Source organism: Ictidomys tridecemlineatus, chromosome 12, assembly GCF_052094955.1.
Source record: "Ictidomys tridecemlineatus isolate mIctTri1 chromosome 12, mIctTri1.hap1, whole genome shotgun sequence".
NCBI lineage: Eukaryota > Metazoa > Chordata > Mammalia > Rodentia > Sciuridae > Ictidomys > Ictidomys tridecemlineatus.
In genome coordinates, this window is record NC_135488.1 from 96,952,937 (window position 1) to 96,979,597 (window position 26,661).

The 26,661-nt window shown below is 39.7% G+C and overlaps 1 protein-coding gene across 2 annotated transcripts in view; it reads left to right on the plus strand.

The window, feature by feature from the left end:
- The first annotated feature begins 537 nt into the window (after positions 1-537).
- Positions 538-26,661, plus strand: part of Srd5a2 (steroid 5 alpha-reductase 2) — a 48,749-nt gene continuing 22,625 nt past the window's right edge. The window contains exon 1 of one of the 2 annotated variants that reach the window (XM_078029432.1): positions 538-1,286. In XM_078029432.1, coding sequence (XP_077885558.1) covers positions 1,003-1,286 — 284 coding nt within the window. In that variant the 5' untranslated portion in view covers positions 538-1,002. The remainder of the gene's footprint in view (positions 1,287-26,661) is intronic. The other variant, XM_005322474.4, reaches the window with a different exon arrangement.

Here is a 26,661-nt window from a genome sequence, read left to right on the forward strand (position 1 = left end):
AATGGAAGAGAGAAAGAACGGGACCAGTGCACGAAGGCTGGACAGATGTTCCGAGGTCGGTGGCATCTCCAAGTTCACCATCATAGGAAACCGGACACACCCACTCCAGAGCTGGGAGTGGGAGTCCCGCGGGAGAAGCCCTAGACTTTAGCCCGAGTCTGTGCCAACTTCAGGGCAGGAGGATACTGCTGGCCCAAATTCGTGCCTCCACACCTGCGCTCAGGGAACACGGCTCTCACTAAAGTGGGCTGATCCGGACACACGTGCAGATACAAAGAAAAACCGCGGGATAGTTTGAGGCAGGGAGAGGCTGGGACCCGCCTGGGAGTCCTGCTGAGGACTGAGCTGACATTGATGTTAGAGTGGCAAAGGAGCAGGGCAGCCAGCCAATAGCAGAGCGGATGGGGGACGGTCCCAGCGCCAGAACGCCGCGTCCAGGGGTGAAGGAAGGATCCTGGGTGGAGTGGGAACTGCGGGAGTGAGACCAGGGGCCGGGAGGAGTTGGCGAGATCCTGGCTTGGGGGTTCGAGGGCAGGGGCTGCGTGGCGAGGAGGGCACAGTGTGTCTGGGGCGCGAGAACTACCTGGCCAAATTGTCTCACTGTTTTTCTCTTCCTTGTTGCTTAGACCCAGAAGTTATGGCAACAGAGGTGGATGGGCGAGGAGCAAGTCATCGAAGGGCAGCCTAAAGGGAGCCGAGTGCAAAGCGGTAGAGAGGGCAGGCGCGTGGGCAGGGCAGGGACCCCAGGACAATTTTTGGCTCCACGAAAGCCTTAGTTGTCCTCTCTGCGGTGTCTGCAGCCGAAAGAGTCAGTCCTGAGAAAGGGGCATCGCTGCTAAGTCGAGGCAGGGCCGGCCGCGCCGAGGTGGGAGGCACGACAGAGGGGCGGGAGCCCAGGACAAAGGGGCGGACACCGGGTGGCGTCTCCTGCTTCATAAAGGGGCCGTGGGGGCCGCGCTCTTCTCTGCGAGGGGCGGTAGTCACAGGCAGTGAACGCGCGCAATGCCGGTTCGGTGCCAGCAGAGCCCGGTGCTGGCAGGTAGCGCCACCATGGCCACCCTGGGGGCACTGATGCTATACCTCACCAAGCCCTTCAACTACGGGAAGCACATGGAGATCCCTGCTCCCGGGGGTACCTCCTGCCTGCCCGCCCGCACCGCCTGGTTCCTGCAGGAGCTGCCCGCCTTTGTGGTGTCCGCAGGGATCCTCGCCTGGCAGCCCCGCTCTCTTTTCGGACCGCCTGGGACTTTGCTTCTGGGCCTCTTCTGCGCACATTACTTTCACAGGTAGCGTTTCCCCCTGCGGGCGCGGAGGGCTGCACCCAGCCTGGCCCCGGAGCGCCGCGCGCTGAGCGCACGGAGGAACATCGAAGGGGCGGCGCGCACCGCTGCCGAGAGCGCTAAGTGGGGCTCGCGGGTGCACCTGGCAGCTCCCGGGGCTCTGGGCGGACGCCGGCGAGGTGGGAAGCGGCCGGGGTCCTGCGCCTCTCTCAACAGCTCCAAACCGTCTAGCTGCACGGGAAAAGGCGGTTCGGCGGGGCGGGAGGCGCGCTGTAAAGCTCAGGCTGGGCAGAGCTATTGTCCCGCACTGTTCTGTCTCCAAAGGCGCGAGGTCCGCGTCCACTTTGTGGCGTCCCTTCTGTTGTTGAACCTTTCCGCTGAGGGCTGGGGCCAGATTGGCTGGGGATCTTGGGAGAGTCTTGAGGGATCTTGGGAGAGTTTTGGGGGTTGGTACCCTCTGAAGGAACCTCAGCTCAGATGTTTTAATTAACTTAGTCTTTGCAGGTGTGGGGCGACATGGGGGCTGAGCCCAGATAAGGACCTCACGGGGGAAGAGAATATAATGGGTTACCACTGACTGAAGCCACCCCCCCACACACACACACCAGCCCCACTTCTTAGGCTCCACCCAAAAGGGACACGAATTACTTTTAATTAATGCATCTACCTTTCTAAGTCACCAGGGACTTAACAAATGTTCTTTTGATGAAACAGAATATTCTGAGTTCAGTAGTATTTGGCCTTTCTGGTCTGGGAAGGAAAAACAGGAAAAACAGGAAGGATACCAGAGATATCAGGATTTTAAGAATGACTGGAACCCCAACAAAGACAATAAATAGAAGAACTCATTACTAAATTGTCTACCATGCCCAGTTCTTTAGTATCTGTTGTCTAGCTTAGCCCCATAGTAACTGTGCGAGATGTGTCTTTGTTATGCCCACTTTACAGACAGACTGAGGTTATGTGACCGATGAAGATGATATATCTAGTTCTCTGCAAGATTCACATCTAAGCCTGTGAATCTCTTAGGTGGAGCTATGTAAAGTAGGTAGATATTTCATGCAGAGGGAGAAGAGAGTCCATGGGAAGGAAAAGGTTGCCAGACCAAACCAAGACCTGAATAGAAGCACTGCCTTATTTTGAGTAGAGGATTCATAGGGTCAAAAGTTGAAGGAAATTTAGATTAGAATGATAAATAGTGGCTCTTGTGAACAAGATTCTGGGCTAGTTATCAATGACTTTATTTTACCTAAATTTAGATGGTTTAATTTTCACAGAAAGAAAGATATTGGATGTAGGACCCAAGCAATCAGCTGCTGGTTTCACTGATTTTGAAATAGACATTTGGCAGAAAATATGACTGTATTGACAGTTATTTTCATCTTCAGATTAACTGCTGTTGTCTGACTGATAGGTTCATGAGGTCATTTCATATTAATGATTTGTGTTTTTCGACAATCCTATGAACAGAATTTTTAGATTTATTTTTAAAACCAAAAGGCACTTTGCACAGTAAGTTATGATGAGAGCATAAAAGGAAACCAAGGAAGTAATTACCCATAAAATAAATGTGTACATACTGTTCATCTTCTTCAGGGGAAAATTTAAAATATGAGTAACAGATTTGGGATTGATTCTGTGAGGGAAAATTGCCCAGTGGAAGCACAACTCTGAATTACTTGCCCCTACGACATCAGAATAGGATGTTTGCCAACTTTTCCCTCTGTTTAAATTTTTCCTTTGAGCCCCCTGGAATATTGGAAGAATTATCATTTTGAATACTTACTGTTAATAACACTCTATTGCCAGGAACCCTACATGAATTACCTATTAGTTGTCATGCCAGTTGTTAGGTAGGCACTATTATCACCTCCGTTTTGCAGATGAGAAACTGGGGCATGAAAAGATCCAGTAACTTGCCCAAGGTCACACAATAACTTGAGGAATCAGAGTTCAGGCCCAGGCAATTGGATCCAGATCTCAGGTTCTTAGCTGCAATGATAGGCTGCTTTACACTTGTTATTGCTACTTCATGTTTGCTTAAAAAAAAAAAGCCCTGCATCATTTACTTATAAAAATAAAGTGAAAAATTCACAAAGAAAATACTCTTAATTTTTACATCTAAATATATTAATTATTAATGTTTTGGAATACTTCCATAATGTTTTATCTTTGTCAGTAGATTTTTACACATGGTTCTTGTATTGAATTTATAGTTGTTTTGTTCTGCTTGACTTCCTAACATTTTATAAAACTTTTCCCACATTACCTAGAATCTTTGTAGACACCATTTTAATGGCTGCTTGTTATTTCTTCTCGTGTAAAAAATAATTGATCTATTCATTTGTAGCTATACACTTAATTGTGTGTGTGTGTGTGTGTGTGTGTGTGTGTGTGTGTAGGTTAAACTGTAATGTGCATTTTTGCATGTAAATTGTTTTCAGAAATTAAGTCTATTTTCATGGTTAAGATTTCTAGAAATGGGATTGGGAGTATAACTCAGTTGTAGAGTGCTTGGCATACATGAGGCCCTGGGTTCAGTTCCTACACACACACACACACACACACACACACACACACACACACACACACAGGAGTGATTCAAAAGCTGTGAACATTCTTTAGGGTCTTGATACATATCTGCTTTGCAGCTTCAGGAGTCATTTGGCTTGATGATAAGGGCATGTTAATGAAGAGGCATTTGGCTATCCTGGCTTTACTCTGTCCTATTCACTGCTGTGACACAGAGGGTGAGATAGAGGGATGAATGGCTCAGGTTTGGTTGGGGCTCTTTGGCAAAACATTCCTTGGGAACTGTTCAGTACAGTCCTATGGGATAGAAGTTAAAATTCACTGTACTTTTCTCAGTACAAGGATAACACACGAGCATCTAAGTTCCACAGGGGCAAGGATTTTTGTCTAATTTTTTAATGTTTTTCCAGTGAACAGAAACGTGGTGCTACATAGTTGGTACTCACTAAGATTTATTGAATGCATAAATGAACTCTACTTGCAAAAACAGTACAGACAGGATTATGAGAGTACTTGCAATTATGTAGGAATCAGTCCTGCTGAGATTGCATGCCTAGGTCAACTCAAATCACTCTCTTCCCTTTAGAATCTATTGTTGTAGATTTTTGGATTGTTTAGCCAGATGAATATGGCTGCTGCCTAAGCATGTTGCCTAATCCCACTGCCAAGTCGCTTGAAGTCAGAGTTATCTCACCTCTTGCTGACCTCTGCGACAGCTCTGGAATCTTCACTTCTCAAAGAAGTCTTGGTGTCATAGGCCTTGGCCATCACACAATGTGTATGCCTGTGGTAGCTGATGTCTTTTTAAAGATTTGGATGTGAATTTGATAATTTGTTGAAAACAATTTAAAAAAAGAAAGAAAAAAAAAGGTGACTGTTGGGAAAAGGTGCTTGGCAGTGTGAAACACACACATTAGAGTCTGTTTGAATTCAGAGAGGGCTTTCTGGGGTTTAGATGCTGAAACATTTTCCCGATTAACCAAATAAAATGATAGCTATAATAGGATGCATTGTTGCTTTATTGGTTAATTCTTTCTTCAGCAGTACAAATTCCTCTTCATCCCTTGAGACTCAGATCAGGCATCATTTCCTCCAAGAAGACTTGTCTAAGTCCCTTCTCCTCTGTGAATGCAGTTATTTTATTTTTTAAAAATATTTATTTATTTATTAGTTATTGGCGGACACAACATCTTTGTTTGTATGTGGTGCTGGAGGATCGAACCTGGGCCGCACGCATGCCAGGGCTACCGCTTGAGCGCACTACCGCTTGAGCCACATCCCCAGCCCTGTGAATGCAGTTATGATGCCATTCTTTGGGCTTTTGTAGTTCCAAATACTCTGAACACTGGCTAATAGTGATGTATTCTAAGGAAGCTTAGTTCTCGCCTGCCCAGCCTCACAGAAGCAAAGCACAGGAAGTTAAGCCATTCAGGAGGAAGAGGGGGCTTGGCACTTAGTTTCCTATAGGGCGCTGCCAATGTGTCACTTGTTTTCTAACCAGATGTGGCAGCACAGGCTCCTAATCTCAGCTACTCAGGAGGCTGAAGCAGGAGGATTGCAAGTTTCAGGGCCAGCCTGGGAAACTTAGTGGGACCCTGTCTCAAAATAAAAAAGTATGTGTGTTGGGGTGGGGGGGTGTACTAGGGATGCAGATCAGTAGTAGAGCACCCCTGGGTCCAATCCCCAGTACCAAAAAATAAATAAATAAAATACAAGGAAAAAGAAAAAAGTACAGCTATTTAAGATATTCTGAAGTATCAAACCACACTTAGGAAACTGCTTATTGGCTGAGAATCACAATGATAATGAATGTCTGTATTGGAAATAACAACTCTCCCTTCTTACAGATTAGAAGAAAAGTCCAGACAAGATAAGCAACATTCTTGTAGTCACTCATGTGTTAGGGACGTTTGAGAGACATACTGTGAAAGTTAAGGTTCACCTGAGAGATTTTTAGAATGGAAGTCAGCAAACTTTTTCTGTACAAAGATAGATAATACTTTGTAGCCATATAGTTTCTGTTGCAATAAACTTACCCCTGCTGTTGTAGTAGGACAGCCACTACAGATATTATGTATGCAAATGAGTGCACTTGTGTTCCAATAAAACTTTATTTATGAAACCAGGTAGTAGGCCAGATTTGGCCTGGGGATTATAGTTAGCCAACCCCTTAAGAAAAGTAGGAGGAGCTTTGCATTCAGTGCTAATTCTCTAATAAAATTGGTTGAATTCTGCAGTGAGTACATTTTAGAAAATTTCTGTTACACAATTGGGGACTTGGTTGCAAACATTCTTTTATGAAATTATTGGGTTCTAAGTCCTTTATTTGAACCTTTATGGGAAATAGGAGTCTTGGTGGGTGACAGCACAGCTGAAAAATATATAGCTATGTTTGCTAAAAAAATGTAAACAAGTTTTAGATCTTTCTTTTCTGAAAAAATATTTATTTTCTAAAAAAATATATGTAGTTGCACAAAATACCTTTATTTTTATGTGTTGCTGAGGATCAAACCCAGGGCCCCTCCTGCATCAGGAGCGCACTCTACCGCTAAGCCACAACCTCAGCCTCTATACCTTTCTTGACTGTTTCACTTTTACCACATTGCAGAAAGGACCAACTTCCTGCTTATTTTAAATCTAACAATGTCACTTAAAAACTCATTTTGAATTTAACAGTGTCGCTGAAAAAGAACAAACACAATGAGGAACCTGAGATCCAAATTGGTGAAGTGACATGCATTAAGTTACATGGCAAGAAAGGAGAGAATGGGATTTGAACCCAGCTCTCCTAACCTTTATCGGAATTCTGCATGTTCAGGTCTTATAGAAGACACTAAAGTACAACAGCTGGGGTTGCCTCAGGAGGAAGGCAGGAAAGAACCATCATGGTATATCTGTCACTGTTTCTGGTGTGAAACTTCAGTGATAGCAATGTCTGTTTCAGAGTACCAAACAGGTGGGCATATATAAAGTGAACAGGAAGAGGAGCTGGAATGTGGGGGGACACAGTCATGTCACTGGAAAACACTGAGTACCCTGGTGTCTGTCTGTCTGGGTGTGCCTGGGACAGAGGCCGGACGTTGGGTGGTTTTGAGGAAGCCTCCAGATAGGCTCCTCTTCCCCACCCAGGTTCAGAACCAGCTGAGACAGACCCAGGGCTCAGGTGATGGGGACACATCACCACCACACATAATCAAAAAGCTGGTTTTGGGGAAAGTCACTTGGATTTTGGATCATGTGGGCCTTTTATCACTGTACCTCAAAGATACTCAGCCACAATGATCTATAACCAGAGGCCTTTTCCAGTGGTTCTTATTCTGAAAAGACAGAAGGGCTGAGTTGTCCACACTCTGAGATGTCCTCTTCTCAAATTGACCTGTCAGGTCATTCCCATCTCTTTCCTTGAGGGAGGAGTGGGTAAGAAACAGTGGAAAGAACAGGAGGGTCTTTTAGCAAGTGGAAGGGGGAGCAGAAATGTTTTTGGATTCTACACAGTAGATACAAATTTTCTACCTGGAAACTTGCTTCTGGAACCTGGGACACTTTCCATTCTGTCATTGCCTCCCTGCCCTGTGTGGCAAAGGGACCACAAAGACCAGGCTCAAGTTATTTTAAAAAGTTTCTGTCCTCAATCAGGGAGCCTTTAATGATACTCAGCTCAACATAGGAGCTCTAAATTTTAAAAACCTCTGAACTGGGGCCAACAGTGCAATTTGCCTTCCATGTGGTTATGGATGGGGAGAAGGCAAGGAAAAGCCAATATTTATTGCCAATATTTATTGAGCCCTTGGTGTTCCAGTCAGTATGTGATGCGTTTTACATTGGTTATCTCATGCTGTGCTTGATTATTGGTGCTCTTTCACAAGGGATTGCAGTGGGGATGATTGGTGGGGGTGAATGAACAAGGATGGAAAAGGCAAACCCTTGAGCTAGTCCTTGAAGGATGGTCTCTTTCCAGACTTTTGGGTTCTATAAAGAAAGCGGCTCATCTGGTGATCTATGACTTAAAATTGCCCTGTACTCCATATACTCAGTTCTGGAATACCTGTTCACTTTTTAATTCCACATGTCTTCTGTGTCTATGCTGTACCACCCAGTCCTACTCCCTAATTCTTAAGTCAAGCTCTGGGCTGTTTTCAAAATTGTTCCATCATACTTGCTCCATGTTGTCCAGGCCAGTCCTCAGAGTTGCTGTGGATATCGTGCTTCTGACCATCTCCAGATCCCTTTCTGTGGGATGTGTACACCCCATTTCTCTCCCAGCTCCTCTCTGCTTGTATATGATCTTCTGTCCTTCAAAACTTGCATTCAAAAGTTAGTAACAGCTTTTTTTTGTAGCCCAAACTGGAAACAATCTAAATGTTGATCAGTAGGTGAATGGGTGAACAAACTGAGGTGTAACCATATAATGCAATATTACTCAGAAATAAAAAAATGAATGATCTACTGATGCAGGTTGCAACATGATGAAAGACCAAATAATTATTCTGGGTGAAACAGACTGAACAAAAAATACCATTCTACTTATATAAAATATTTATATAAAATTCTTAAAAAATTAAAATAATCTACAATGTCAGTGGTTTCCTGAGGACAGGCGGACAAGAGAGTGGAGACAAAGGGTATAAAGGATCTTTTAGTGGTGATGGTTATGCTCAAGGTGTTGATGTGATGTAGTTTCATATATATTACATCAAATTGCACACTTGAAATATGTTTGGTCTATTATATATAAAAATAAAATGAATCAATTTCAGTGGGCCTGTGAGCCTGTGTCACTGAGAATTGTTCAAACTCATTGTGGAGCTCACTGAACATCTTTAACAAGATCTGAAAACCTTCACTTCTTTTTTGTATATGTGTGAGGAGGGCAAGGGAGAAATCTAGGAATGCAACTCAAGGAAAATAATACAAAGGAAACAAATAAGCCTACATAGTTATTGTATTGCCATGCACAACTGTGAAACACCAGAAGTTACTTAAATATTCTAGGATCAATTTTAATTACATATCACATATAGTTCAAAAATATTAGTTGCATCTCATTCTCCAACACGTCCCAGACCATGATTTACATAACAGGCACCAACTTTGTATTCAGTCAAGTGAGTATTGATTTTCAATGATCAGGTTATTTCTTTGCAGTGACCCAGGGAACTGGGCAAAGGTTCAACAAGGATAGACCTCTTGGTGGGCTTGCCTCGGAAGAGAGGAATTTGGGGGGAAGCTCTATTTTATGCTCAAAAAACATCAATTATGGATTTACAATCAGAAAACTGTGATGCTTATTTCAAAAGAGAACAGTGAAATTCCATATTAATTAGGACTCTTTCAGTTTCAAGTGACCAGAAAACTAACTTGAGTAAGTTTGAGTGACACCCTAACATATGAATTCTCATAACTGGGAAATACCAGCTTCAGGCTTAGATTGAAGCAATGATTCCAAAGATACCATCAGGACCTGGTTTCTCTCTAGTTCTTTTTGCTCTACTTTTACTGGCTCCCCTCCCCCTGCCCCCAGAAAGGCTGTCTTTTGTTGGTAGTTAAGACTACTGATGTATGTAAGACCATACTCCTTATCAGGTTCAAGACTCATGGAAAAGAACAGTCCTAGAAAAAATGTTAATAAAACTTTACTTTTTTTTTTGTTGTTGTTGTTCATTCCCAAGATAAGACCAGCTCCTGTCTGGAAAGCATGACCCTGTTCTGTTGCACACCAGAGTGACTATAGTTCATAATAATATATTTTAATACTAATACTATACACTAATACTAGTATATTTTAAAATAGAATAAAAGACTCTGAATGTATCACTATAGAGAAATGATGAACATTGATACTTTAGGTGATGGATATGCTAATTACCCTGGTTTGTTAATTACACAATGCATATACAGGCATCAAAACATTGCATTGTACCCCATACATTCTACAGTTATTGTGTATCAGTTAAAAAGACAACAAAAATTTAAAAATGTGTTATTTAATTTCCCCAAATTTGTAAATTTCCTGGTTTTATTTTATTATTGATTTCTAATTTCATCCTATTTTGGTCACAGAAGATGGTATCTATTTGCTTAAATCTATTGAGAACAAATTGTCCCATGCACATTTGAAAAGAATGTGTGTGCTGTCCTTGGCTAGAGTGTTCTATGTATGCCTGTTAGATCTAGTTGGTTTGTTGTGTTAGTTCCTCTACTTCAATGTTTATGTGCTAACTGGCCACCTGATCCATTTCTGAGAGTGGTGTATTGAATTCTTCAACTATTACTGCACAAGTGTCTTTTTCTTCTTTAAGTTCTTGCTTCATATATTTGGATGGTCTGTCATTAGGGGTATAAATGCTTATAATTATCATATCTTCTTGATCTGTAGAAACTTTTAATATTAAAGTGCTTTAAATCTTATAACATTTTTGATTGTCTATTTTATCTGCTATTAAATATATTCAATCCTGTTCTTTTTTCTATTTGTCTGAAACATCTCCTTCCTTCATTTTCAATCTATTCAAGTCTTTAGATAGAAGATGAATCTCTTGACAGCATATATTTGAATCATTTAAAAAATCTATTTGCCAACTTCTATTATCTTTTGATCAAAAAGTCTAGTCCATTTTCACTTAAAGTAATTATTGATAAGTAGGGACTTCTGTCATTTTGAGAGTTATTTTCTATATGCCTCATACCTTTTTGTGTTTAGCTGATTTTTCATGTAAAATGTTTAAGTTACTTTCCTGTTTTCTTTTGAATGTACCCTATAGCTATTTTCTCTATGGAGACAATTGGGATTACATTTCATATCCTAAGGTTATAACTCTGTAACTTGAATTTATACCAGTTTGACTTCAATAGTATAGGAAACCTCCGCTCCTTTGACAGCTCCCTCCCTACCCTTTTTGGTTGTCAAAGTCACAAATTATGTGTTTATAGATTTTTGTGTTCCAAAGCACAAACTAATAGTTCTCTGAAATGCATTAGCCTCTTAAATTATATAAAAAACATGTGGAGTTACAAAACAGTGTCACAATAGTACTAGCTTTTTAAACTAATAATTATTTATAAAAAAACTATCAGTGTTTTAAATTATGTAGAAAAAGAGCAGTTACACACCTCTGTTGTTCTGCTACTTTTATGTAATAGCCATGCATTTACCTTTACTGTATTTCTTTATGTAGCTTCTTGTTACTTTCTAGTGGTTTTTGAAAATTATTTACAAATGCATAATAATTACACCTAACAGTGGGATTCATTGAAATATTTGTACTTGCACATAATAAAATTTCTCCCCAATACCTGCCCTTGTTCTTCACTCCTCCCTTCTCATAACCTCTACCTCTACCCTACAGGTCTCCTTTCTATTTCCCCTCCTTTCTATTTTCACAAGATTTCTTTTTTTTTTCTTTTTTCTCTCTAGTTCCCACATACGAGAGAAAACACACGATCCTTAACTTTCTGAACCTGGCTTGTTTTGCTTAACACAGAGCTCTCCACTTCTACTCTTCTGCCTGCAAATGACATAATTCTTTATATTCATAATATTGTGCCATATTCTACTTTATGGCACAATAATATAAATTTATGTACACAAATATATAATAATATACATATAATACATGTTTCTTTATATATAAAATGTGTGTGTGTATATATATATAATTTTCTTTATCCATTGATCTGTTGATGGGCACCTAGCCTGGTTCTATAACTTCCCTATTGTGAACTGCACTGCTACAAACAGATATGCATGTATCATTATAATATGCTGGGGCTGGGGTTGTGGCTGAGTGGTAGTGTGCTTGCCTAGCATGCTTGATGCGCCGGGTTCCATTCTCAGCACCACATACAAATAAATAAAATAAAGATCCATCAACAACTAACAAATATTTTAAAAAATTATATGCTGACTTTAATTCTTTTGGATAAATATGTGGGAGTGGAATAACTAGGTTACATAGTGGTTCTATTCCTAGCCATTTGAGGAAACTCCATTTTGATTTCAATAGTGGCTAACTACTTTACATTCCTACTGACAGTGTGTAAGTGTTCCTTTCTCCCTCATCCTCAGGAGCACTCATTGTTATTATTCTTTTTGTACTGGAGATAGAGTCCAAGGGTACATTATCACTGAGTTACATTCCCAGACCTTTTTATTTTTATTTTTTAAATTTTGAGACAAGTGCTCCCTAAATTGCTGAGGTTGGCCTTGAACTTGTGTTTCTCCTATCTCTGCCTTCTCAATTGCTGGGATTACAGCTATAGACCACCATGCCCAGTATTAGTTGTGTTCTTGAGGATCGTCATTCTGACTGAAATGAGATAGAATTTCATTGTGGTTTTGATTTGAGTTTCTTTGATTGTGAAAGATATTTTTAAATATATTTGATATCTGTTTATACTTCTTTTGAGAAATATCCATTTAGTTAATTTGACCATTGATTGATTAGGTTATTTTCTTGGTGTTGAGATTTTTGAGTTCTTTATATATTCTGGATTATATATATTTATATATTATATAAAATTTTATATTAATTCTCTGTTGGAAGAATAGCTGGCAAAGATTTTCTCCCATTCTGTGGAATCTCTCTTCATGATTTTTATTATTTTCTTTGCTGTGTAGAAGCATTTTAGTTCAATCCCATCCCTTTATTAATTGTTGGCATTTTCTGGGCTTTAGAAATACTATTGAAGAAGTCACAGTCTGCATCTATATGTTATATTACTTACCCTATGTTTTCTTCTAGAAGTTTCAGAGTTTCTGGTCTAATTCCTAGATCTTTGATCCATTTTGAATTTGTGCAGTGGAAGCCATTGGATCTAATTTCAATCTTCTACATATGAATATTCAGTTTCCTTAGCACCATTTATTAAAAAGACCATCTTTTCTCCACTGCATGCTTTTAATGGCTTTGTCAAGAATCAAATGACTGAAGCTATGTGGTTTTGTCTCTTTGTCTTCTATTCCAATGGTTTGCCTATCTGTTTTTAATGCCAGTGCGATCCTGTTTTTGTTACAGTAGCTCTGTAAGTGTAATTTGAAATCAGGTATTGCAATACTGTCAATATTGCTCTTTTTGTTCAGGATTGTTTTGGCTATTTGGGGGTCTTCTGTTCTTCCCTATAAATTTTAGGACTATTTTTTTTCTAGTTCTGTGAAGAACGTAATTTGTATTTTGCTAAAAGCTGCATTGAATCTATACATCATTTTAGGCAATATGGCCATTTTAACAATATTAAATCTGCATATCCATGAACATCAGAGATCTTTCCATCCTCTAGTGTCTTCTTCTATTTCATTTTCAATGTTCTGTAATTTTTGTTATAGAAATTTTTCACTTCTTTGGCTAGATTTATTCCTAGGTATTGTATATTTTTAGGCTATTGTGAATGTAATTGCTTTTCTAATCTCTTTCTCAGCAAGTTCATTATTGGCATTTAGAAGAGTTATTGATTTTATGTGTTGATTTTTGTGTCCTGCTGCTTTACTGAATTTGTTTATCAGATCTAAAAGGTTTATGCTGGCATCTTTGGAGTCTTCTGAGTAGAGGATCAAATCATCTGCAGATTGGGACTATTTGTATTCCTTTTATTTCCTTCTTTTCCCAAAATGTTCTGTCTAAAATTTCAAGTTTTATAATGAATATGATTGGTTAAAGTAGATATTCTCCTCTTATTTCTGATTTTAGAGAGAATGCTTTCGATTTTTTCCCCATGCAGTATGATTCTGGCTTTGAGTTTGTCATACACAACATTTACGATATGGAAGTAACTTCCTTCTATCCCTAGTTTCTTCAGGATTTTTGTCATAAATGGGTGCTGAAACTTTTGGAAGGCTTTTTCTGCATCTATTGGGATGTTCATGTGATTTTTATTTGGTCCTATTTATGTGATATACTATGTTAATTGATTAACATCATAGTATATAATTTTTGTATATTGATCATAGTATATAATTTTTGTAATATGTCTTTGCATTTCATTTGCTAATATTTTATTAAGAATCTTGGTATATATATTTATCAGGGATTTTTTTTTGTATTTAGTTTTCTTGTCATCATGTGTCCTTATCTGGCTTGATATCAGGATGATGCTGGGTTTGTAGAATGAGTTTGGTAGTGTTCATTCTCTTTTTCTCTACTTCATGGATCTGAGGAACATTGACACTAGATCTTATTTAAATATCTGGTAGTATTCAGCAGTGAATCCATCTGGTCCTGGGGTTTTCTTTGTTGCAAGACTTTTTATTACTGCCTCAATCTCATTGCTATTTATTGGTCTGTTTAGGTTTTCTACACCCTCTTGGTTCAATTTTTATAGGTCATATGTGTTAAGAAATTTATTTCTTCTAGACATTCCAATTTATTGAAATGTGAGTTTTAAAAATAGTCCCTACTGATACTCTAGATTTCAATTATGTCTGTTGTGATATTTTGGGATACAATAAGTTGCATTTCTATTCTTGTTTGATTTGAAGAATTTAAAAATTTACCCCTGATTTCTGCATTGACCCACTCATCTTTCAAAAGTGCATTGTTAATTATCTGTGTGTTTATATAGTTTCTTTTGCTTTTGATTTCTAATTTCATTCCATTGTGATTTGATGAGACATAAGGAATTATATCAGTATTTTTGTATTTGTTAAGATTTGTTTTGTAGCCTAAAATATGGTCCATTTTGAAAAAAGTCCCATGAGCTTTTTAAAGAGAGAATATTCAACTGTTGTTGAATGAAATATTCTGTAGCTGTCTTTTAAGTCTATTTGATCTATAGTGTGTTTTATCTCTGACATGTCTTTACTGATTTCATTTCTAAATGAGAGAGGTATATCGAAATCACCCTGTAATTACTTGCGGATCTCTCTGAACCTTTATGTTGATTAGTATAATTAGCTTTACTAATGTTTGGGGTATAAATATTCACTGTTATTATAATTTCTCATTGGAGTGTTCCTTTTACCAGTATGAGGTGACTTTTTGTGTCTCTCCTAATTTCTACTTAAAGTTTGCTTTGTCAGACATGAGAGCAGCTACTCCTGCTTGCTTTTGAGCTCCATTTGCATGCAATATCATTTCCCATCCTTTCACTTTCAGCCTGTTGATGTCTTCCAGTGAAGTGTAGCATATAGTTGGGTCTTCTTTTTAAAAAATAGTTATCTGCCAGTTTATGTCTTTTTTTTCAAATATTTTTTAGTTGTACTTGGACACAATAACTTTATTCTATTTATTTTTATGTGATGCTGAGGATTGAACCCAGCCCCTTGCAGGTGCTAGGTGAGCACTCTGTTACTGAGCCATAACCTCAGCTAGTTTAAGTCTTTTAATTAGAGAATTAAGGTCATTTACATTTACTGGTAATATAGAGAGGTGTTTATTTCTTCCTGCCATTTTGATTTATTTTTGATGCTTGATTCAGACCTAATTCTCATTTGCTTATCTATTCTTCTAATGGAATTTATTTTTTCCAAGTTCTCTTGTTTTTTTTTTTTATCTTTTGTCTGTAAAATTCCTTTAATTTTCTTCTTCAATGCTAGCTTAGTAGTTATGAATTCCTTTAGTTTATACTTATCTTGGAAAGTTTTTATTTTTCCTTTGATTCTAAAGGATAGCTCAGGGTCTAGCAATCTTGGTTGGCAATTATTTTCCTTCAGTGTTTGAAATAACATTGTTCAAAGCCCTCCTGGATTTGGGGATTTTTTCTTAGAAATCTTATGCATTTCTGATTGTTGTTACTCTAAATGTGACCTAGTGTCTATCTATTATTGCTTTTAAAGTTCTTTCTCTGGTCTGAATTTTTGACATTTTAATTATAATGTGTCATGGAGAGGACTTTTTTTCTGGTCTTATCTATTTGGGACTCTAAATGTTTCTAGTATGTGGATGTCCATAATGTTCCCAAGTAGAAATATCAGAAAATATTTCTGCTACTGTTCACTGAAAAGGTTACCGTTGTCATTAGCTTATTTATCTACTTTTTTTCTGCAATGTCAGTGAGTCTTAAGTTTGGTCTCTTAATGTTGTGCCAAAGTTCTTATATATTCTGCTCAGAATTTCTACTTTTTTCTTTAATCCTGTTTGAATGTTCAAGGCTGGCCACCTTGTCTTCAACCTCTGAAATTCTACCATCTACTTGATCTAATGTTTCGGAGAGACTTTCAGTTGAATTTTTTATTTGATTTATTGAGTCTTTCATTTCTAAGATTTATGTTTTGTTCTTTTCCAGCTTATCTCTTAGTTGAAATGCTCTTTCACATCCTGATTTTCCTTAGCTTTATTCAATCCTTAGCTGTACTTTTAATTCATTGATAATTTTAACAGTTTTTTAAATTGTTTTCCTGGGATTTCATTAACTTTGACATCTGTGGATTCAGTTATTGGGGTTATAACCTTTTGGAGATATTGTTTCCTTGTTTTCCCAGGTTTCCTTCCTTCCTTCCTTCCTTCCTTCCTTCCTTCCTTCCTTCCTTCCTTCCTTCCTTCCTTTCTTTCTTTCTTTCTTTGGAGGGTACCAGGGATGGAATTCAGGGGTACTTGGCCACTGAGCCACATCCACAGCCCTATTTTGTATTTTATTTAGAATTTAGGGACAGGGTCTCACTGAGTTGCTTGGCAATTTGCTTTTGCTGAGACTGGCTTTGAACTCACGAACCTCCTGCCATAGCCTCCTGAGTTGCTGGGATTACAGGCAGGTGCCATCGCCCAGCAGTTTCCTGCATTTCTATATTGACATTTGTGTATCTTCTGAAATGGATCTCTCTCTAGCTGTAGTAAGAGGTCTCTTTTTAGGAAGCTGCTTTTTTTTTTTTAAACCAGTTTCCCAGGCCTGGAGTATATATATCTTTGGGTCACAGGAACCATGCAGCATGTTCATGATGCTTCTATCAATCTCTAACACCATTATGAAAGGAGGTGATGATCATCTGTACCCTATAACTTGAGGTCAAACCACAAACTAATGGTCTACAAAAACTTATTTAAATGTTCCCCATAACTTTACTAGTCTAGAAATGCAATAAGGGAGTAATACCCTATAATAGGCTAAAAAGTTAGTTTTAAAGAAAGTAGAGTTGTTATACTATGTAAGTCATGAAAAATAAAAGAGAAAGAAGAAAAGGCATGAAAGGAAAGGGAAAGAAAAGACAGAAAAGAGAAGACAGAAGAAGAAAAAAATGAGTGTTGGAAAAAGAGGGATCAAGAATATAGAAAAGAAGAAGAAAAACATGGAAAGAATAAATCCGATTGACATATTACCATGAAGGATCAAAAAAAGAAAAAAGAACAATAGCAACAAAAAACAACCAACCAAATCAAACCAGACAGAAAAATTAAACAAACAAATAAACAACGGGGGTGGGGAGGGAGAGAGACAGAAGAAAAGTGCGGAGAGAGAGAAGAGACAGGGAGAACTTAAAGAGGAATAAAGATTGAATGAATAAATTCCCTTAACACTATGACATTGAGGAAAAAAAGTTGGGCATGGAGACACACACCTGCAACCCCAGCTATTCAGGAAACTATTGCAGGAGGGTCACAAGCTCAAGGTCCCTGTTGGGAATGCAAGGAGACCCTGCCTCAAAACACAACCAAAAAGGGCTGGGGAAGCAGCTCAGTGCAGAGCATCTTGGGTTTAATCTCCAGCACCATGGAAAAACCCAATGAGATAAAACAATAAAACAAACAAAAAAACTAGGATTTGGGAGGGAAGGGAGACAGAAGAGAAAAATGCAAGGAGAGAGAGAGAGAGAGAGAGAGAGAGAGAGAGAGAATGAGAATGACATGAGTGAACACTTCCAATTAACATATTATTTTTTTTTAAATATTTTTTTAGTTGTTGATAGACCTTTTTTTTTTTCATTTACTTATACATGGTGCTGAGAATCGAACCCAGTGCCTCGTACATATCAGGCAAGCGCTCTACCACTGAGCCACAATCCCAGTCCCCAATTAACATATTATAATATTAAAGAAAAGTACATAAAATTGGATTAAAGAGTTCAATATCAAATAGTGGGGAATCTATTAAATCATAGAAGATCTATTAGATTATAGAAGATAATACCAGGGAAACAATAAAAATCAACACTGAAGAGTCCAAAATTACCCTTTGCTGAAGTATTAGAGAGGGAGGAATTTCTCCCAGGGTCTTGGAGGGATGATACCAGATATTGGGAGGGGTAGTAGACACTCAGGCTTCAAATGCATAACCTCTGAGTGCCTCTGGGCAAGGAGATAGCAACCACACTGGCGCTTTAGTCTGTTTAGCTCTTGACCTGTCTGGATCAGTCATCTGCTTCAAACACTGCCCCAAACTCACGTTCCCATGTTTCTCCATACTGACCTGGTGGCCCACCTCTGGTATGACCCTGTGTGGCTCCAGTATTTCCATGATGTTCCTGGACACCTAAAAGCTCCCAGGAGGGTTTGAGGGAATAACTCTGATGAAGCTCTGCTGCTGGATCTTTCCCTGGCTGGGGCGGCGGGTGGGGGGAGGTGGGGGGGTGGGGGGTGGGGTCTTTGTTTCCTGTGGAAAAAGCCATGCTCCTGGGGTTAACTGCAGAGTTCTCTGTGCTTCTCTGGGGGCAGTCAGGTGACTCTGAAAAGTCTCAGAATAAATCCTGCTGATTGAGATCTGGACTGTTTAATCTGTTCCAGATTGCAGCTGGAGTGTGTGGGCCTGTCTAGATCTAAATCATCAATTTCAAAGATCCTGCCATCGGCCTGTCACAATCTAGAGCTCTGGGTGGCTTCCGGCCAGGGTCTCACTTCTGAGAGGGGAATGATGTTTGGTTTGGGCACTCACTAACCAAGCGAACAAAAGAAAGAGAAGTGAAAGAAAAGAAAAGGAGGCTGTTTGGTCTTTGGGATTAAAAAAAAAAAAAATAAAATAAAAGGGAGGCAAAAAAGAAGGAAAAAGAATGTGTGCTGGGATTTCTGGTTTTTCGCAAGGACAGCCTGGGCAAAGTTGTCCTTTTCAAGGTTCCCAGCTCTCACCAGCTCCAGGGGAAAGTGTGGCAGGCAGTGCAGACATGCTCTCCAGCCCCGCTGTGTTTAAACCTCCGCTGCTCACGTGGCGTGCCTGCCTAATGACAGAGTCCACATTTCTTGATATCTTTATGATTTCTCTTTTCAGCTCTGCAGAGGGGAGCTTCCTCTCTCCCACTGAGAGGCCATGTGCTGATGCTGGTGGAGTCTGTTTTCCTTTTCTATCTCTAAAAAACCCACTATTCCTGGGCTTCACCTGCTGCCTGGGTCCCTTCGTGGCCCCATCTCACCACGTAGCTGCACACTGATTTAATTGCACTATCAGGCAGCAGCCAGTGTGTAGCGGGTGCTGCTTGTCCACCACTTTAGAAATCTCTCGTGTTTTTTTTCAGTTCGGTGTACAGACCTCCCTTGAGGATTCTTGTAGTACAGATCTATGGTAATAAACTCCTTCTGGTTTTGTCGGAAATGTTTTCTCCCTCTGTTTGAAGTCGAGTTTTGTTATATATAGGATTCTTGGTTGACAGTTTTTTTCCCCCTGAGAACTTTAAAAATATCAGCCCATTGCCTTTCACCTCTAAATGAAAAAAATCTGTGGATAATCTTACTGAGTGTCCCTTTTATGTGATGAGTGACTTCTCTTTTGCTATTTTCAAAATTTCTCTTTGTAGGACTGGGGTTGTAGCTCAGTGGTAGAATGCTTTCCTAGCATGCGCGAAGCACTGGGTTCAATCCTCAGCACCACAGAAAAATAAGTAAATAAATAAGGTATTGGAGGGGCTGGGGTTGTGGCTCAGCAGTAGAGCACTTGTCTCACGCATGTGAGGCACTGGGTTCGATCCTCAGCACCACATAAAAATAAATAAACAGAATAAAGGTATTGTATCCCTCTACAACTAAAAACCAAAAGTTTGTCTTTGGAAAGAGAAATCATGTGTATCAGTGGGGCCTCTGAATTCATCTTGGAGTTTATCTGCTTCTGGAATGTTTATATTAATATCTTTGATCACATTTCAGCCATTATTGCTTCAAATGTTCTTCTCACCAGTTTCTGTTTCTGGGACTCACAAAATGTGTATGTTGGTTCCCTTGATGGTATCCCATAGGTTCCTTGGGTTCTATTTTATTTATTTATCTTTTGAGTAACATCGTTTTTTTTTTAAATTAGAGCATTATAGTTATACATAGTAGTTGGGATCATTTTGACAAAATCATATGTGCTTACGATTTGAATTACTCAGTTTAATCCCTGTTCCTCCTTTCCCCTCTATCCTATCTCCCCCAGTTATTCTTCCTCTACTCTATTGATTTTTAAAATTTTTCTTCAATCTTTTTTTCTTTCTGTTCCTCAGACTCAATAATTTCTAAATAATTTCTACTGTTCTATATTTAAGTTTGTTGATTCTTGTTTTTGCCTGCTTAGTTTGCCTTTGAGTTGAATTTCTCTAGTGAATTTTTCTTTCTTTCTGTCTTTTTTTGTTTCAATTATAGGACTTTTCAGCATCAGAATTTCTTTTTGGTTCTCTTTCTTGACATTGCCATTTTGTTCACACATCATCTTATTGACTTTATCCATATCTCCTTGAGTTCTTTGAGTATGTTCAAGTCAGTTATTTTAAAGTTTTTGTTGAGCTGACCTAACATTAGTTTTTTTTTTTTTTTTGTATCAGAGATTGAACTCAGGGGCACTCAACCACTGAGCCACATCTCCAGCCGTACTTTGTATTTTTATTTAGAGACAGGGTCTTACTGAGTTGCTTAACGCCTTGCTTTTGCTGTGGCTGGGTTTGAACTCATGATCCTCCTGCCTCAGCCTCCCAAGCTGCTGGGATAATAGTCATGAGCCACCATGCCTGGCTAAGTCTTTTTCAGTGACAGCTTCTGTTTATTTTTTTCCTTAGAGTAGGCCATCTTTTTCTATTTTTTTGAATACTTTGTGATTTTTTTTTGAAAAGTGAACATTTTAACAATGTGATAATCTTGGAACTCAGATTCTCCATTTTCCTTTGGATTTGCCTTATTTTGTTATTGTTTTAGATTTTAAAAATCATTTTAGGCTATCACTGTGCAAGGAATCATCTTGATGTATGAACAGTATGTCTTTTATGAGCCTGCATTTCCTCTTGGTTATGTGTAATCACTCTCAAATTTTCCCTATATATTCAGTTGTTTATGAGTATTCTCATCTTTACGGTCTGTCTCACAAAAGGGGAAAAAGAGAAAAATAAATGAAATAAAATGAGGCATTGACTCTTTAAATTCCTTAAAAGTCACATCAGTCAGAGGGCCTACAATAATGTGCTTACAATAATGACTAAAGATATAACAACAATAACTGTCTATCTGTACCTCTGTTATCAGAAGCGAAATCATCTATCCAAGCACACATCCATGATATTTGGAGGGCAGGGTCCTTTTTACCTACATTGGTCCTTTCGAGTTATTCCCAAAACTTTTACACAGCTACCTGCCACAGGGCTGAGTGTGGGTAGCAGGTGTCTGCTACTGTGTCTACAGATATAGTTCACTGAAATGAACCACAATTCAAGTTGTGAAGTTGTAAGCCTCCAATAGACTCCAGCATTTCAAAATAAGTTACATTAGACAGATTATGCCAGGATAATTGTTGTCTAGATGGGGAGACAGATTCCTGGTGATTCCTATTCTACTTTCTTCCCAGAATCGTCTCCTTGCTTTCTTTTAATTAATGTTTGCATGATATATTACCCCCATTTTCCCTTCTTTCTTTCCTACCTTCCCTCTTTCCTTCCTCCTTCTTTATAACTTTCATCAGGTCTATACTGTCATATTTGGAGTGAGTTCTTAACCACTGAGCCACATCCCCAGCCCTTTTAAATATATTGTTTTTCAGAGACAGGGTCTTGCTGAGTTGCTTAAGGCCTTGCTAAGTTGCTGAGGCTGGCTTTGAACTCACAATCCTCCTGTCTCAGCCTCCTGAGCCACCAGGATTACGGGCTTATGCCACCAGGCCTGGCCTCCAACTCTCTTTCAATTGGTTTATTTGTAAAGCTTTTTTTTTTAAGTACTGGGGATTGATGCCAGGGCCCTGTCCCTGCTAGGCAAGTCCTCTTCCATTGAGGTATATCCCCAGCCCTAATTGCTGTACTTACATGATTTACATTTATTGTAATTATTGATATATTAATAATTAAGTCTGACATTTATTTTTGTTTTCTCTTTTTCCATTTTTCATTCTTTTTTTATGCTTCCTGTGGGTTACTTGAACATCATTTTAGAATTCCATTTTGATTTATCTATAGCATTTTTGAGACTTATCTCCTGGTGGTTGTGCTAGGTATCATATTATATATACAGCACTTTACATAGTTTACAGGTGTTGCTGTTTTACCTGTTAGAGTGTAGAAATCTTACTTTTTATGTTTCTTATCTTCCCCATTTGTAATATAATTGTCTTAAATCTTTCCTGTCCATAATTTAGAATTACATAGTATAATATATTGGCATGTATTGATTTTTTTCCTTTCAGTTTAAGATCTTCCTGGTTCTTGATGACTGATTTGCAAATGAAACCTGGACATCTGGGGGAATTAAAAGAGGCCAAATCTTGTTTAACCCCCGCCCCTCTTTTTTGTGATGAAAATTGAACTCAGCACTTTGTGCATGCTAAGCATGTACTCTGCCAAAGCTGCACCCCCAGGCTTCTGTCTCATCTGTCCCTTCACAGAGCTCTGGCTAGGGAAGAGGGAGCTCTGTCTACCTCAGGTGCTGTTAGGTGAGGGTAGATGTTCAGGTTCCTTGTTCACCTATCAACATACCTGAATGTGGGGGAGGCTTTTGTTTTGACTGTGTCGGGTGGAAGTTGTTTCCTCTTCTAGTCCTTTACTAATATCGGCCTGGCAGAGATTCAGGAGTGTTGACTTTCTCTTCCCAAATGATCTCCACCAACACCATGGAGCAAGGGGTGTATGGCCTCCTTACTGCTGCAAAGTGGTGACTATCTTAACTAGGACTTCTGATACCACCCAGGACAGGAGGATGATATGGGGTACAAGTACTCCATATGTATTTCCTAACACTGTGAGGACATGGGGAGAACTGGTTATTTCCCAGTAGCGGTGAAAGTCCTGGCTCCCTACCAAGCCTCTCTAACATAGCCTTACCGGGGTGTGGAGTGCCTTTCACAGCTTGGTGAAGGGGAATCTAGGCTCCCGACTGAACTTGTTCCATGGGGTGGGAGTGGGGCTGGTCCACTCCTCGCTCCTCACTTGAGCGTTTGGCTATGGTACAGCAGGTACTGTTTTTGTCTTTCTAGGTTGCCCCTTTTTCTGGTCCCTAGGCTCGAGAGAACATGCTTTGTCTGGGCTTTCTGTCTTGTGCCTGTTGGATTTCATGGTTGCTAACTTCATCAGCTCCAAGTCTAGAACATATGAGGCAAAAAGAAACGCAGGAACTCACTGCCCTGATTTTCTTCAAGTACCAAGGTTTCTAGTGTGTTGACCTTGACCTTGTCATCTTCCAGAATCTTCTTATGTCATATACACACACACATATATGATAATGTATATATTGTTCAGGAACTTAGCTATATATGGTAGGAGGATTAAGTGAAAAGGACGTGTAATTCACCTTCCTGGAAGTGAAAGTTGTGATACATATTTAATGAGGTGTGGTTTGAAGATCTGCATGCATAAACTATATTACTACCCATAGCCCATTATAGACTCTTTCGTTCGGCATTCACCCCAGGCCTTCTGTGAGCCAGGTGCTGTTGAAGTCACGGCGGATACAATGGTGAACAGAAGTGATAGTGTTTCACTCCTGGGGGACCATACATTCTTGTGGGAAGACATGATGAACAAACAAAATATTTTAGGTTGGGTAGTAAAAAGGCTATTGGGAAAAGTAGGAGTTTTATGAGAACAATGAGTGCTAGAGGTATTGGGGGTTTGTGTCTTACATTGGTCGACCAGGGAAACATCTGAGCCGAGACCAGGAAAAATTAAAGCCCAGAAATGAGCCCTGTGGATATCTGGGAAGGAGCTCTCCAGGCCAGTGACAGAGATCTGATATGGTAAGTACTGGCCCTGTCCCTAGCAGCCAGGGAGGTCAGAGTGGCTGCAGTGAGGTGGGAAGGGAGAAGAGTAGTAGATGACGTTAGGGACGTAGCTGGGAAACCAGGCTGTGTAGAGAGTGAGGCAATCATAAAAATTCAGGCTTTTCCTTAGGCATTAGGGGGCTTTCAGGGGGCAGTGATATGGTCCAGTTTAAAGCTTTACTTAGTGTGCTTTATGAAGAACAGGAAGTGAGGTTTTTCAAGTGAGGAGGCTTTTGCAAATATTCAGAAGAGGTTTAATGATGACTTGAATTCAGAGCAGTGGAATTGGAGATGTGACCAGATTCTGAAAATATTGTGAAGATGTAAGTGACAGAATTTGCCAACAGGTTCACTTGCAATATGAGAGGAAGAAGGAGAGAGATCAAGGATGGTTCAAGGTCCTTAGCTTGAGAAATTGAAATAAACTTGATATTTTTTTTTTTGGAATGAGTGAGACTTGGGGAGGTCCAAGTTTTGGGAAGGTTGGGGAATCGGAGGTTTTGTTTCCGATGTGTTGAGACTGCAATGTCCATTAAACTGGGTGTCTAGCAAGGACTTGGCTCTATGAATCTGAATTCAAGGATTGCAGTCATCCTTCTGGTGACATAATTTGGGAGTTGTTATTAGATGGATGATTGTCTTAGTCTGTTTCCTGTTGTCATATTAGCACAAAACTGGGAAATTTATAATGGGAAGAAACATTTCTCAAAGTGTTGGAGGCTGGGAAGTCCAAGACCAAGACACGGGCATCTGATAAGGGCCTTCTTGTTGTGTTTTCATGTGACATAAGCTGGAAGGGCCAAAGAGAGTGAACCCACTCCCACAGGTCCTTTTAAGGTGGCGTTATTCCATTTGTGAAAGTAATGACCCAAATACCTTCCCTGTGACCTGAACCCCTCCCCAGCATCCCACCTGCCAACCCTATTGCAGTAGGACACTAGATATTATCACATTGATAATGGCTGTAAAAAATAAGTCCTGAGCCCCAGGGATGCTCTCATAGTTAAAGGTCAGGAGGATCAAAAGAAACCATCAAAGGAGAACAAGGAGAAATCAGTGGCATAGAAGAACCCAAAGAGTGTGGTGTGCTGAGTGAAGACCCAGTCCCGCGGGAGGAAGTGGTTAGGTTGGTAAGGTAGGAGAGAGCTGAAGTGGGCCGCCATGCTGGAATGTGCCAGTCTCTGCTGGCCTCACCAAGCTTGTTTCTGTGGGGGAGGAGGAAAGAAGAGGAGGATAGACACAGGAATGGCAAATATAGATACCTCTTTGGAGGAGTTTTGCTATAAAGGAGAAAATAAAAGTGGGACAGTGGATGAAAGAAAATCTGAGGCCAAGGAAGGAGTTACTACTATAATAGAACAGCTAATTATAATACCTGGAAACTTTGTATTCATGTATATGAAATTTGAATTTTATTTTGATTGACAATGAAATCTAAAATTTCATATAATGAAAAGTCTTCAGTTGGCTTGATAATCTTAGCAATAGCATTTATATTTGAGAAAGACTTAGTTAAATATGAGTTGGTCTATGCAAGATGTGTAATTTCAAAGTTTTTTTCCTTTGGTTTAATTCGGATTTGCAATTTCGGTTAACCCTTTACAATGAGAGTTCCCTCAAATGAATATTTACTGAGCAGTGATAGAAAACTTTATATTTAAAGAGTACTTATCAGTCTCTGTATTAGAATCAACATAAAAGAATTAAAACTGACATTAGAAGTGTAGGAGGTGATTAAAGAGATGTGGTCCCAGACCAGGGAAATGGCATCTCAAGTTGTCCTGAGGTGCAAACGGGAATCTCTCCTCAAGCTCTGCAGTACTGATTTGCAGCCCATCAGGCTAATTGACTCTTCCCCTTCTGGTCATTTTTATCTTTTTGTACATAGAGACACTTATTTTGAACCACCTCCAGCATTCTAACAGCAGGTACTCTAGAACCTTCTGTCTGGGATATATGCACCAATCTTCTTTACCTTTTTCCTCTGGAAAGCCCAGTAAGCAATGTTTCCCAGTCTCCCTTGCAGTTGGCAGAGGCAAAGAAACGCAAGTGGAAAAATTTATGCCATTTCCCGCTGAAGTGTGACCCTCCTAAGAAAACCTACGTGGTTCACACTCTGTGCTTTGTCTGTTGGTCAGAAGCCGCAGATCCCCTGGGAGAGGCTGGGTCCTGAATGACTGCCGAGTGCAGCATGGCCCCTGCACAGCGTTGTGCTCTGCTGCCAGCTAGGAACAAGCTTTTAGTACATGGAAGCTTTGGTACTTTGGAATTGTTTGTGACAGTAACGAGCCTACCCTGACTAAGGCCTGCTTCTCCAGATGAGATGCAGTGACTGTGAACTTTGTATTTGGAACTTAGAAGGCCCAGAGGGGAAGGGTCCAGTGTGCACATTGTATAGTTTGGAAGCATCATGCTCTGGTTTTTGGATTTTTATCTTCTGACTTTTTTGGGGAGCACTGTTAGCACTGATGAACCTTCATCCAGAGGCAAACAACTGTTTTCTAATGACTTTATGTAGCTTCGCAGGGCCTGATACCTTTGAGAGGTGAAGCTCTCTTCAGGCTCCCACAGCTCTCATGGGACATGAGGTTGAGAAGAAACAAATATTTAGCAGAAATCCGATGTCAGATGCTTTTTCTTGCATTGCATTATTTAATTTTTATAATAATCTAAGGAAATCATAAAGTATCATAAAGAAGTATGATTAACCTCAATTTACAGAAGAAGAAATTTGTCCAAGATCATGGAGTTATGAAGGAGCAGAACCCTTCAAGCAAGGCCTTTTTGACTGAGAGAT